Consider the following 14,935-nt stretch of genomic DNA (forward strand, 5'->3'; position numbering starts at 1 on the left):
GGTCACGAACATCCAGACGTGAATCAGCAAGGAGCATTTCTAGTCCCAGTTAGACAAAATCGACGTCAACACTTAAGACAAAACTACAATTCGTGTTGTAGAGAATGTACCTCCTCCTATACGTGTAACTTTCAAGTGGTATGCCTTGTAACTGATGAATGATCCGAGCGTGCTCCCTATTTCAAAGACGATGAGTTGCTCCAGAGACAGACGCTTCGTGAAACACAAAAGTACCCTTTGACTTGTATCACAAGAACAACGGGTCTCACCTGACTTCTCTGTACAGGTTACTTCCAAAACACACACACACACACTTTGTCCTAACATCACTTATTCAATGTTTGACCCTCAGACAAAATGTTACATGCACGCGCACAATCAGACAAGTATTCATTCTAAATAATTGACGGGCATATTAACAACATTGAATTACTGCAGCGAAATTGACTGTATCACGTTACATCGTATTAAGAAGTTATTTTACAAACACGCACCGTCTGCTTAACAGTGTATGTACAACGTACTATTGTTGCGTCATTCAAAACGAGTAGGCCGTTGCATGCTGGCGTCTGGGTCAAAATGTATCAAATTCTAAACATTGCGCTACAAATAATAGATCACGGCGTTTCGATAACAACACAAGCAATCGTCATCAGGTGGGACAAGCACAGCAGCAAGAAGAAGAAACTGCTGGAGTAGTAGGCGCCTACTACTTCAGCAGTTTCTCTTGCTGTGGTTGTCCCACCTGATGACGATTGCTTGTGTTGTGATCTAAACGCCGTGATCTGTTATGTTTCTACCCACGTGGCGACTTTACCGAAATAACTAAAGAGTGTGGATTCCTGCAGTCACGAAAGCTTCGAATCAAGATTGCCTACAAACTACACAACTGAGATGACGCATCAATCATCGCCCCCTACTGACAGGCTCTTGTCCACATGCAGGCCGGTGCAGGGCCACCACCCTGTGCCACACAGGGGCAGCTGCAACTTGGGGATGCTATTCGAGCGTTTCAGACGAGGTACGACACAAAACTCCGAGTTGCCGAGGCGATTAAGCGAGCAAAGCGTAAAAGCAATTATCATGAGAACATCGTGAATGCTTGGGAGCTTATTGGCTCTCGCTCCTGGTGAGAGATTGACCCAACCCACAGGTCCACAAAGACTGGCCACTCTTACTCTGCAGGTTGAACCTAGGAAATCAGTGTTCAACTTCATATTCTTGTCATTAAAGGCCTGTGACAAAGGTGCATCTATTGTAGCGACATCGTCTCTGGCTTACACATCTACCGGGTCACCACTTGACTTTGTATTGTCTAGGAGGAAGTCCACGCACACCTCCACTTCCACAAACTGCTGGGAGTTGCCTCGCTCTGCCTCACAATCAGAATTCTCCTCCTGCTTTACGTTGCCTCCATCGATGTGAAGGTCCAATTTTGGAGTTGAATCTTCATCTTCACATTTTACCTTCACTTCTTCGCTCTTCACCATCACTTCTTCCCTCTTCACCATCACCTCTTCACATTTCACCATCACCTCTTCACATTTCACCATCACCTCTTCACATTTCACCTCGATACCTTTAAAAGTGTCCAAGCAGGGAGTTTCTTCTGGTTCGTGTTTCATGAGGGGTGGGCTAATTGCGGCACTTTGACTTTCACAAGCTGATTTCAGACTGCACTCCTTATGGATCTTCTGATGCTTCTGTGTTCTCTGGTTTACTTGAAGATTTGATGAATGTGCAAATGCCTTCCCGCACACACTGCACTTGAAGGGTTTCTCTCCCGTGTGTGTACTCTGGTGTGTTTTAAGAGCAGATGAATCTGAAAATGTCTTCCTACACACACTGCACTTGAAGGGTTTCTCTCCCGTGTGTGTTCTCTGGTGTGTTTTAAGAGCAGATGACTGTGAAAATGCCTTCCCACACACACTGCACCTGAAGGGTTTCTCTCCTGTGTGTGTTCTCTGGTGTTTTTTAAGAGTAGATGAATCTGAAAATGCCTTCCCACACACAGTGCACTTGAAGGGTTTCTCTCCCGTGTGTGTTCTCTGGTGTTTTTTTAAGAGTAGATGAATCTGAAAATGCCTTTCCACACACAGTGCACTTGAAGGGTTTCTCTCCTGTGTGTGTTCTCTGGTGTGTTTTAAGAGCAAATGACTCTGAACATGTCTTCGAACAAACACTGCACTTGAAGGGTTTCTCTCCCGTGCGTGTTCCCTGGTGTCTTTGAAGATGAGATGAATCTAAAAATGCCTTTCCACACACACTGCACTTGAAGGGTTTCTCTCCTGTGTGTGTTCTCTGGTGTTTTTTAAGAGTAGATGAATCTGAAAATGCCTTCCCACACACACTGCACTTGAAGGGTTTCTCTCCCGTGTGTGTTCTCTGGTGAGTTTTAAGAGCAAATGAATCTGAAAATGTCTTCCCACACACAGTGCATTTGAAGGGTTTCTCTCCTGTGTGTGTTCTCTGGTGTCTTTGAAGATGAGATGAATCTGAAAATGCCTTTCCACACACACTGCACTTGAAGGGTTTCTCTCCTGTGTGTGTTCTCTGGTGTGTTTTAAGAGTAGATGAATCTGAAAATGTCTTCCCACAAACAGTGCATTTGAAGGGTTTCTCTCCCGTGTGTGTTCTCTGGTGTACTTTAAGAGCAGATGACTGTGAAAATGCCTTCCCACACACAGTGCACTTGAAGGGTTTCTCTCCTGTGTGTGTTCTCTGGTGGGTCTCAAGAACTGATGGCCATGCAAATGCCTTGTCACACACAGTGCACTTGAAGGGTTTCTCTCCTGTGCGAGTTCTCTGGTGCTGTGTCAAATTTACAGTCCGATCCGTGCTGTGTGCACGCTGGTCGCATTGTTGACTTGTCGTACCGAGCTGTGCTGAGTGCATTTGCTCCATCAGACCAGCGTCAGCTGCAGACAGAAAATAAGAATATCCACACCATCTACACGTCAGTATCGAGCCATGGAGGAATTAATATATACAGTCACACGTGACTTACACGTCTATATTCATTCATATATTCATGACTAGCTGTACTAACCGGCTTTGCCCGGGACTTGGATCCATCACGTCCGGCCGCCTTTGTCTCCCCAGTGGCGATGTTCACACCGCAACAGTTACTCGTTTGAGGCTGAGTCGACCTAGGGGAGGCCCAGAAGCGGTTCAAATAATCGTCACCGGTGGTGGCCGTGAGCGGGAATCGAACTCAGGTCGCCGGGTTCGTAGTGCGGTGTAGCGCTAACCGATACACTACAATGAGTTACTCTTCCACACACACACACACAGATACACACACAGACACACAGACACACACAGACACACACACAGACACACATACACACACACAGATACAGACACACACAGACACACACACACACAGACACACACACAGACACACACACACAGATACACACAGACACACAGACACACACACACATACACACACACAGATACACACACAGACAAACACACAGACAATGCTAACCGCTACACTACAATGCGTTCCTCTTCCACATGCGAGGGTCACGTGACAGATTTGACGTCACAGCTCACTTGCCGTGCAAAAAATCTATACATTATTGAGCTCCCCTCCCCCCCTAAAAAAAACACAAAAGTGTATTTGGATAATGTTTGCACGGTGTACAGTCTGGAAAGTACCCACATGGCAAATTTCCAGTTTGTTGCATGTCGGGAAGTACGCTAAACATTTTGAACAGACAACACACACAATCACAACTTTGCCTTTTATATAAATTTGGAGATGCAGTGAAAAACTTTCCCAAAATTCATCACGCGGTTTCAGTTTTTTGATTTTCAGTTTTATTTATTTTGGTTATAGTCCCGTGAGCCATTCGGCTCTTGAATCGGGTGCAACCACAACAAGCAACAAAACAAAAACACGACCAAGAAAAACATCTTACAGTCACTATGTGTGACTGTGCAAACAGCACTGTCATGGCACGCAATGAGAGGGCAAATGTCATAAATATTCCTGTAAGCCCTCGCATCTTCAACATTAATGTTGCCATAGAAACGTTGTGGGGTTTTTTGCTTCATTTAAAAAAAAGAAAAATTATCTGTTATTTTATTTTCTATCTACGTGACTTGACCAAAAGAACCAAGAATATTAATTCCTGCAGTCACCAAAGTTTTAAGTCAAAACATTCACACACGTTGACAAAGCCTCACCTTGTGTTGTTGTGGACAGGTCGCTTCTGATAACAAGAGCGGTATAGCAGCTCAAGCGGGCTTGGCCTGCTAACAAAAGAAAATAAAAACTGCGTGAATATTTACAATAAAACAAAGTTACAAAGTGGCGAGCCTGGTGAAGACAAAATTAAACTTAAGCGAGATAATTAAAGTGAATGCAATCAGGCGAGGGCAGGAGGCAAGGCCCCGCGTGGCTAGGCCCCGCGTTGTAAAGTTCCAACCTGGACATCGATTCCCATGCTCGCTGCTACTCAACTGACATCCCTGAGAGAGAGAGGCTCTACCTTGGTAAACAACAACAACCACCACAACAACAACCACCACCACCACAACGATGAGAATTTCTCACCTCGGATTTCAGTGCCAGCGCGCACACGGCAGCTTCCTGTTGCCTCGCGACAGCAGGAAGTAGTATGACGTCACTTCCCTCCCACGAGCGGCTCTGTAACTGAATAAATTATATTTTGATTTAAAGCTTTCGTGACTGCAGTAATTCATATTCTTAGTTTTTTCGGTAAAGTCACGTTGAAGGGAAACAACAAAATAATAATAATATATATATAAAACAATAAAAAATTCTCACGACGTTTCGACCATAACTCAAACGGTCATCTTCAGGTGTGTTGGTTTGCATAAATGTATTTTTAAACGGCGCATTTATTTATTTATAAAAAAACGTTAGCGCCACGCGCAACGATTTGGCAGTTTATTTAGGACTAGTCCATCTATATTCTGAAAAGAGGAGGGGGGAGACGAAATTTTTTGTCTGAAATCCTGCGTCCTTTCACTGGAAAGACCACCTCTGCGGTACAAAATTCTACTCACCTGGTATCGACAATCAAGGGTATTTCCCTGTCCCCAGACGACCTGCTTGTCAGTTTTGATGTAGTTTCCTTATTCACCAAGGTTCCTGTACCTGACACCATTGCAATCATTGAAGACTTGGTTCATCAAGGACTAAACACTGAGGTACCCCCCCTGGTGAGACACTGTTTAACCAATACATACTTCACTTGGAATGGAACTTTCTACAAACAAACTGAGGGCACCCCAATGGGCTCCCCCCTTTCTCCAGTTATAGCTAACATTTTCATGGAGAAATTTGAGACTGACGCGTGGCGCTAACGTTTTTTATAAATAAATAAATGCGCCGTTTAAAAATAAATTTATGCGAACCAACACACCTGAAGATGACCGTTTGAGTTATGGTCGAAACGTCGTGAGAATTTTTTGTTATATATATTTTATTATTTTGTTGTTTCCCTTCAACGTGACTTTACCGAAAAAACTAAGGAAATGAATAAATTATGTTAATGAGCACGGCCCATATGTCGAGAGATGGGGGCGTGGGCGCTGAACCCGTCGCAATAAACCTCGCGACGGCTTTAACGGATACATTATGTTAATGAGCCACCAGTCACTGGGCGTAGCTATGCCCAAATAAGGATTGCCACTGGAACGATATCGGCAGGGACCCAAGCGAAGGTGACGTCACGCTCAAGAGCGCGGTGGACGGGGGAGGGATGAATACCTTAGTGACATGACGTCACTAGCGAGGTACACCTTACCCTGGCGTTTCACACCAATGAGGTATGCAGAGTGGTGACGTCACAGAGTTGAAGTTTAAGTTTATTTAGATTCATTTTCCATTGCTCCCTCCCTTGGGTGTGTGAGCTCAGCTACAACGTGGACATTATTGTGTATACACTGTGTGTGTGTGTACACTGTGTGTGTGTACACTATGTGTATACACTGTGTGTCACTGTGTGTGTATGTACACTGTGTGTATGTACACTGTGTGTGTGTACACTATGTGTATAAACTGTGTGTACACTGTGTGTATGTACACTATGTGTATACACTGTGTGTCACTGTGTGTCACTGTCACTGTGTGTGTCACTGCGTGTCACTGTGTGTGTCACTGCCTGGCACAAGCTTCGTGGTGACGTCACCGCCACTTAGTGGCGAATGGCGATTGTTGTTGTGTCACTGTGTCACTGTGCGTGTGTATACACTGTGTGTGTGTACACTGTGTGTGTGTATACTGTGTGTACACTGTATCACTGTCACTGTGTGTGTACAGTGTGTGCACTGTATGTACACTGTGTGTACAGTGTGTACACTGTGTGTGTACACTGTGTTTGTGTACACTGTGTATACACCGTGTGTGTACACTGTGTGTGTACACTATGTGTATACAGTGTGTGCACTGTGTACACTGTGTGTGTACACTGTGTGTATACACTGTGTGTGTGTGTACACTGTGTGTGTACACTGTGTGTGTACAGTGTGTGTGTACATTGTGTGTGTACACTGTGTGTATACACTGTGTGTACACTGTTTGTGTACACTGTGTGTACACTGTGTGTGTATACTGTGTGTGTACACTGTGTACACTGTGTGTACACTGTGTGTGTGTGTACACTGTGTGTGTATACTGTGTGTACACTGTGTGTACACTGTGTGTGTACACTGTGTGTACACTGTGTGTGTGTACACTTTGTGTGTGTACACTGTGTGTGTCCGCATTGAACCGAACCCCCGGCAAGGCCATCTCCTTAATGACGAGAGAAAATTCACACGAAATGTCCTTTTCAATGAAGTCTTCCAGATGTAAATTGATACAAGCTTTAAAATAAAATCATCTAATTCAAAACACAACACAATTCAAAGATGTTCCATTTTAAAACTTCAAAACGGAGCATGGGGTGCTTACGTGAATGCGTCCTTCGTGTGCAAATGTTGTGACTTTCCTGGCCTGAATAAATAATTGACGGGCATATTAACAACATTGAATTACTGCAGCGAAATTGACTGCATCACGTTACATCGTATTAAGAAGTTATTTTACAAACACGCACCGTCTGCTTAACAGTGTATGTACAACGTACTATTGTTGCGTCATTCAAAACGAGTAGGCCGTTGCATGCTGGCGTCTGGGTCAAAATGTATCAAATTCTAAACATTGCGCTACAAATAATAGATCACGGCGTTTCGATAACAACACAAGCAATCGTCATCAGGTGGGACAAGCACAGCAGCAAGAAGAAGAAACTGCTGGAGTAGTAGGCGCCTACTACTTCAGCAGTTTCTCTTGCTGTGGTTGTCCCACCTGATGACGATTGCTTGTGTTGTGATCTAAACGCCGTGATCTGTTATGTTTCTACCCACGTGGCGACTTTACCGAAATAACTAAAGAGTGTGGATTCCTGCAGTCACGAAAGCTTCGAATCAAGATTGCCTACAAACTACACAACTGAGATGACGCATCAATCATCGCCCCCTACTGACAGGCTCTTGTCCACATGCAGGCCGGTGCAGGGCCACCACCCTGTGCCACACAGGGGCAGCTGCAACTTGGGGATGCTATTCGAGCGTTTCAGACGAGGTACGACACAAAACTCCGAGTTGCCGAGGCGATTAAGCGAGCAAAGCGTAAAAGCAATTATCATGAGAACATCGTGAATGCTTGGGAGCTTATTGGCTCTCGCTCCTGGTGAGAGATTGACCCAACCCACAGGTCCACAAAGACTGGCCACTCTTACTCTGCAGGTTGAACCTAGGAAATCAGTGTTCAACTTCATATTCTTGTCATTAAAGGCCTGTGACAAAGGTGCATCTATTGTAGCGACATCGTCTCTGGCTTACACATCTACCGGGTCACCACTTGACTTTGTATTGTCTAGGAGGAAGTCCACGCACACCTCCACTTCCACAAACTGCTGGGAGTTGCCTCGCTCTGCCTCACAATCAGAATTCTCCTCCTGCTTTACGTTGCCTCCATCGATGTGAAGGTCCAATTTTGGAGTTGAATCTTCATCTTCACATTTTACCTTCACTTCTTCGCTCTTCACCATCACTTCTTCCCTCTTCACCATCACCTCTTCACATTTCACCATCACCTCTTCACATTTCACCATCACCTCTTCACATTTCACCTCGATACCTTTAAAAGTGTCCAAGCAGGGAGTTTCTTCTGGTTCGTGTTTCATGAGGGGTGGGCTAATTGCGGCACTTTGACTTTCACAAGCTGATTTCAGACTGCACTCCTTATGGATCTTCTGATGCTTCTGTGTTCTCTGGTGTACTTGAAGATTTGATGAATGTGCAAATGCCTTCCAGCACACACTGCACTTGAAGGGTTTCTCTCCCGTGTGTGTACTCTGGTGTGTTTTAAGAGCAGATGAATCTGAAAATGTCTTCCTACACACACTGCACTTGAAGGGTTTCTCTCCCGTGTGTGTTCTCTGGTGTGTTTTAAGAGCAGATGACTGTGAAAATGCCTTCCCACACACACTGCACCTGAAGGGTTTCTCTCCTGTGTGTGTTCTCTGGTGTTTTTTAAGAGTAGATGAATCTGAAAATGCCTTCCCACACACAGTGCACTTGAAGGGTTTCTCTCCCGTGTGTGTTCTCTGGTGTTTTTTTAAGAGTAGATGAATCTGAAAATGCCTTTCCACACACAGTGCACTTGAAGGGTTTCTCTCCTGTGTGTGTTCTCTGGTGTGTTTTAAGAGCAAATGACTCTGAACATGTCTTCGAACAAACACTGCACTTGAAGGGTTTCTCTCCCGTGCGTGTTCCCTGGTGTCTTTGAAGATGAGATGAATCTAAAAATGCCTTCCCACACACACTGCACTTGAAGGGTTTCTCTCCCGTGTGTGTTCTCTGGTGTGCTACAAGAGCAGATGAATGTGCAAACGCCTTCCCACACACACTGCACTTGAAGGGTTTCTCTCCTGTGTGAGTTCTCTGGTGCCGTGTCAAATCTCCAGTACGATCCGTGCTGTATGCACACTGGTCGCATTGTTGACTTGTCATACCGAGCTGCGCTGAGTGCCTTTGCTCCATCAGACCAATTCTGCAGAGGAAGCGTCAGAGGAAGCGTCAGCGGCAGACAGAAAAAAATAATATCCACACCATCTACACGTCAGTATCGAGGCACAGAGGAAAGCATATATGCACAGTAACACGTGACTTACACGTCTATACTTATTCATATATTCATGATATAGTGGAAAAGTGTCCCAAATTCATCACACGGGCTGTTATGGCACACAATGAGAGGGCAAATGGTTATAAACATGCCTGGAAGCCCTCGTATCTTCAAAATGAATGTTCACCAAAAACTCCGAGCACACAATTTCAGCTGGCTGGCAACAAAAGGAATATTTATGAAAGCTAAATTCAGCTGACATAGCAAAGGGTGTTTAAAATAATACTACTTGTGTTCGGCAGAAATGCATAAATTAATGTTCAATCGCAACTCAGAGGTGTGAAGCCAGGCACAGATGTCCTTGAATGCTGGGATGAACAGATCCGACTTCAGCTGCACGTGTGTGCTGTGTTAACTTCCTGACTCCATTCTTACAAAGAGTTGCAGAGGAAAACAAAAATAAACTACTGTTTTGATATAACCTCCGTGCTCAATAGAGTTAATAGACTTTACTGCAAACACAAACTTGACACTGTCACACACTCAGAGGCGGAGCCAGGATTTTCAGGTAGGGGGGGCAACCCCTCCAGAAATGACATGATAGGAGTTGTTAGTAAGTAAGGAGTTGCTACTAAGGAGTTGTTAGTAAGTAATGACTTGTCCCTTGCTTTTTATTCGACGCGTGTGATCGGCATTGCGCTCGCTGAAGGTGTTTGCCTTCAGGGAAGTCGTGTACTGTATACGCAAATGCGCAAAATTCTGTGAGTCACTTACAACTGCTTTGCCGTTACTTATTGCCAATTATGGACTCGGACTGTTGTCCTCTCATAGAGTCCCTGGCACGTAATAATATGCCACACGGTGGCAGTGGGGGACGCAAAATGCTGCTTTATCTATATATATGAAAGGGAAATGTGTGGATACGTGTGTCTGTTCGAAATGTTTAGCATACTTCCCAACGTGCCACACACTTGAAATATGGCATGTGGGTATGTTCCATACTGTACACAATGTAAAAAATATAGAAAGTCTTTTAATCAAAGAAACTGAGTAAAATTGTGAAATGTAATGCAATGCAACACAGAGAGTCGGTCAACACACAATAAACGCATAGCCTGGTAGATTACTTTCTTACAAAGATTGCTCAACTAAGTGAGATAATTGAAGCAAACGCGATCAGGCGAGGGCAGGAGGCAAGGCCCCTCGTGGCTAGGCCCCGCGCTGTAAAGTTCCAACCTGGACATCGATTCCCATGCTCGCTGCTACTCAACTGACATCCCTACGAGAGAGAGCGAGGCTCTACCTTGGTAAACAACAACAACAACCACAACAACCACCACCACAACCGCGATGAGAATTTCTCACCGCGGATTTCAGTTCACGCGCGGAGCGGCAGATTCCTGTTACCTCGTGACGTCACGCGGCAGCAGGAGGTGACGTCACTTGAGTGGTACAAGAACACTCCCCTCCCGCAACGAGTGGGACCTAATTTAAATAAATTATGTTAATGAGCCCGGCCCATACGTGGAGGGATGGGGCGTGGGTGCTGAAACCCTTCGCAATAAACTCGCGAGGGCCTTCACGAATATATTATGTTAATGAGCCGCCAGTCACCGGGCGTAGCTTTGCCCAAATAAGGAGTGTACTTGAACAGATAACGGAAGTGAACCAGGCAGAGGTGACGTCACGCTCAAGGGCGCGGTAGACGGGGTGGGGTGAATACCTTGGTGACATGACGTCACTAGCGAGGGACACCTCCCCCTGGCGTTTCACGCCGATGAGGTGATGCTGAGTAGTGACGTCACAGAGCGGTGTTGGAGTTTAAGTTGATTTACATTCATTTTCAATTGCTCCCTCCCTTGAACTCAGCAACAACAACGTGGACATTGCATCCCACTGGGATTTTTAGCACACAGCGTTGGTGTACGGTGCTTTTTTCAGGAATATTTTGTTGTTTTTTTTCATGGATTTTCTGTTTGCAGAGTCACACACAAAGTAGTCACTTTAAGATGTGTTTCTTGTTCGTGTTTGTTGTGGTTGCACTTGATTCAAGAGCCGAATGGCTCACAGGGGTATACCAAAATATATAAACTGAAATTATTGTGTACACTGTGTGTGTACACTGTGTGTGTACACTGTATGTGTACACTGTGTGTGTGTACACTGTGTGTACACGTACACACTGTGTGTACACTGTGTGTGTACACTGTGTGTGTACACACACAGTGTGTGTACACTGTGTGTGTACACACACTGTGTGTGTGTGCACTGTGTGTGTGTGTACACTGTGTGTGTACACGTACACTGTGTGTGTGTACACTGTGTGTGTACAGTGTGTGTGTGTGTACACTGTGTGTGTGCACTGTGTGTGTACACTGTGTGTGTGTGTGCACTGTGTGTGCACACTGTGTGTGTGTACACTGTGTGTACTGTGTGTGTGTGTACACTGTGTGTGTGTACACTGTGTGTGTACACTGTGTGTACACTGTGTACACTGTGTGTGTGTGTACACTGTGTGTGTGTACGCTGTGTGTGTGTACACTGTTTGTGTGTGTGTGTACACTGTGTGTGTGTGTACACTGTGGGGGGCAGTCATCTCAGTCGACCAATGGGCATCTTTTCATCAATTTATTACTTTCCAATTTTTCTTATCTACGTGACTTTACCGAAAGAAGCAAGACTGTAAATGTTAACGAGCTGCACCACGCTGTGTGGGAGCTGCCTGGCCTGTCGCTCCGCACGAAGCTGCGTGGAGCCTCTGCGTGAAAGTTCTGCGCCGGTGAGAAACTCTCTCAGTCTGACCCCCACCCCCATGCCTCCACGCAGATTGAGGCGAGCCGAGTGGTGGCGCATTCTGTTTTGACTCAAAACGTTCGCGACTGCAGGAATTAACGTTCTTGGTTCTTTCCGTCAAGTCACGTAAATTAAAAAAATGTTACATTGAAGAAAAAAAGAAATTGACGATTTAAATAATAAAAATAAACGCGTTTTTTCCTTTCTTTTTGTTTTCTATTTACGTGACTTTACCGAAAGAACCAAGAATGTGGTAGCACATTCTCTATTTATTGCAGAGGTTCAAGGTTAAAATCCGACAGGAACACCTGGCTACCCCAGCAACATTCACCACAATATGCGCAGTCTGCTAAACGGCAGATGTAAAATATAACGTTGTGTCATTCACAACGCACAGGTCATTGCATGTTGGTCTCACGGTAAAAATTGGGGTAATTCCAAACATTATCGAGAAACTCCACAACGGAGAAACGCACCCCATGTACCAACGACGGAGGCGCAGGGACAGACGCTCGATTACGTTGGAATCGATCTGCAGACGGCCAGCAGCTCCGTGTCGCCTTATCTCGATCCTGCAATCCCAAACAGGTGAAAGTCCGCATCGAACCGAACCCCCGGCAAGGCCGTCTACTTAACGACGAGAGAAAATTCACACGAAATGTCCTTCTCAACGAAGCCTTCTGGGTGTAAAATGAACTTTTAAGCTTTTAATAAAGAAATAACAATCATCTAATTCAAAACACAACACGATTCAAAGATGTTTCATTTTAAAACTTCAAACCGGAGCACTGGATGCTTGCGTGAATGCGTCCTTCGTGTGCAAATGTTGTGACTTTCCTGGCCTGAAGGCCGTCAATGTGTTGGACCATTATTGGTGCACAGCGTCTCAACAACAGCAGTGGGGTTTGCTTCAACCGATAGGTACGAACATCCAGACGTGAATCAGCAAGGAGCATTTCTAGTCCCAGTTAGACAAAATCTACATCAACACGTAAGACAAAACTATAATTCGTGTTGTAGAGAATGTACCTCCTCCTATACGTGTAACTTTCAAGTGGTATGCCTTGTAAATGATGAATGATCCGAGCGTGCTCCCTATTTCAAAGACAATGAGTTGCTCCAGAGGCAGACGCTTCGTCGAACACAAAAACACTGTTTGACCTGTATCACAAGAACAACGGGTATCACCTGAGTTCTCTGTACAGGTTAGTTCCAAACACACACACACACTTTGTCCTAACATCACTTATTCAATGTTTGACCCTTATAGATCAAATGTTACAAGAATGCACAAAACCAGACAAGTATTCATTCTAAATTATTGACAGGCATATTAACAAAATTGGATTACTGCAGTGAAATATACTGCATCACGTTACATCGTATTAACAAGCTTTTAAAAAAAAGCTGCAGTCTGCTTCACAGTGTATGTAAAACATAATGTTGTGTCATTCAAAACGAGTAGGCCATTGCATGCTGGCATCTGAGTGAAAATTGAGCAAATTCTAAACATTACTTACAAACTACAGAACTGAGATGACACATCAATCATCGCCCCCTACTGACAGGCTCTTGTCCACATGCAGGCCAAGGCAGGGCCACAACCTTGTGCCACACAGGGGCAGCTGCTACTTGGGGATGCTCTTCGAGCGTTTGAGATACAAAACTCCGAGTTGCTGGGGCAATTAAGCAAGCACCATGTAAAAGCAATTATTATGATAACATAGTGAATGCTTGGGGGCTTATTGTCTCTCGCTCCTGGTTAAAGATCTACCCAACCCACGGGCCCACAAAGTGTTCAACTTTGCATTCTTGTGATTAAAGGCCTGTCACAAAGGTGCATCTATTGGGGCAACATCGTCTCTGGCTTACACATCTACCGGGTCTCCACTTGACTTTGTATTGTCTAGGAGCAAGTCCACCCACACCTCCACTTCCACAAACTGCTGGGAGTTGCCTCACTCTGACTCACAGTCAGAATTCACCTCCTGCTTCACGATGTGAAGGTCCCATTTTGGAGTTGAATCTTCATCTTCACATTTCACCTTCACTTCTTCGCTCATCACTTCTTCACATTTCACTATCACCTCTTCATATTTCACCTTGATACCTTTAAAAGTGTCCAAGCTGGGATTTTCGTCCGGTTCTTTTTTCATGAGGGATGGGCTTATTGCGGCACTTTGACTTTCACAAGCTGATTTCAGACTCCGACTCCGCTCCTTGTAATGCTTTTGTGTTCTCTGGTGTCTTCGAAGATTTGATGAATCTGCAAACGGCTTCCCGCACGGAGTACACTTGTAGGGTTTCTCTCCCGTGTGTGTTCTCTGGTGTTTTACAAGAGCATATGACTGTGCAAACGCCTGCATGCACACACTGCACTTGAAGGGTTTCTCTCCAGTGTGCGTTCTTTCGTGTACTTTAAGATTTGGTGAAACTGTAAACGCCTTCCCGCACAGAGTGCACCTGAAAGGTTTCTCTCCCGTGTGTGTTCTCTGGTGTTTTACAAGATCAGATGAATGTGCAAATGCCTTCACGCACACACTGCACTTGAAGGGTTTCTCTCCCGTGTGTGTTCTCTGGTGTGTTACAAGATAACATGAATCTGAAAAGGCCTTGCCGCACAGAGTACATTTGAAGGGTTTCTCTCCTGTGTGAGTTCTCTGGTGCCGTGTCAAATTTCCAGTCCGGTCCGTGCTGTATGCACACTGGTCGCATTGTTGACTTGTCGTACCGAGCTGCGCTGAGTGCCTTTGCTCCATCAGAACAATTCTGCAGAGGAAGCGTCAGCTGCAGACATAAAAAAAGAATATCCACACCATCTACACGTCAGGCACAGATGAATGCACACGTGACTTACACGTCTATACTTATTAATATATTCATGATGTAGTGAAAAAGTTTCCCTAATTCATCAGATTTGATGAATCTGCAGTCACCTTCCCGCACAGAATGCACCTGAAGGGTTTCTCTCCACGAGCTGTTAGGGCA

At 45.0% G+C, this 14,935-nt stretch overlaps 1 protein-coding gene and 1 long non-coding RNA gene across 2 annotated transcripts; both read right to left on the reverse strand.

Moving 5' to 3' along the window:
- Positions 1–240: 240 nt before the first annotated feature.
- On the reverse strand, positions 241–4,284 carry LOC142920152 (uncharacterized). Its single transcript, XM_076062624.1, has 3 exons — positions 4,198–4,284; positions 3,050–3,149; positions 241–2,918 (listed from the first exon to the last, which is right to left on the reverse strand). The coding sequence occupies exon 3, from the start codon at positions 2,902–2,904 to the stop codon at positions 1,975–1,977; it is 930 nt and encodes a 309-aa protein (XP_075918739.1). The 5' UTR covers positions 2,905–2,918; positions 3,050–3,149; positions 4,198–4,284; the 3' UTR covers positions 241–1,974.
- A 7,484-nt stretch (positions 4,285–11,768) lies between these two features.
- LOC142920191 (uncharacterized) lies at positions 11,769–14,926 on the reverse strand. Its single transcript, XR_012938693.1, has 2 exons — positions 14,884–14,926; positions 11,769–14,734 (listed from the first exon to the last, which is right to left on the reverse strand). It is a non-coding gene; the product is annotated as an uncharacterized LOC142920191 (long non-coding RNA).
- Positions 14,927–14,935: the final 9 nt, after the last annotated feature.

Source organism: Petromyzon marinus, unplaced genomic scaffold (genome assembly GCF_048934315.1).
Source record: "Petromyzon marinus isolate PM22_M1 ecotype Great Lakes invasive population unplaced genomic scaffold, UKy_Petmar_22M1.pri1.0 PM_G_Scaffold_7, whole genome shotgun sequence".
Taxonomy (NCBI): Eukaryota; Metazoa; Chordata; class Hyperoartia; order Petromyzontiformes; family Petromyzontidae; genus Petromyzon; species Petromyzon marinus.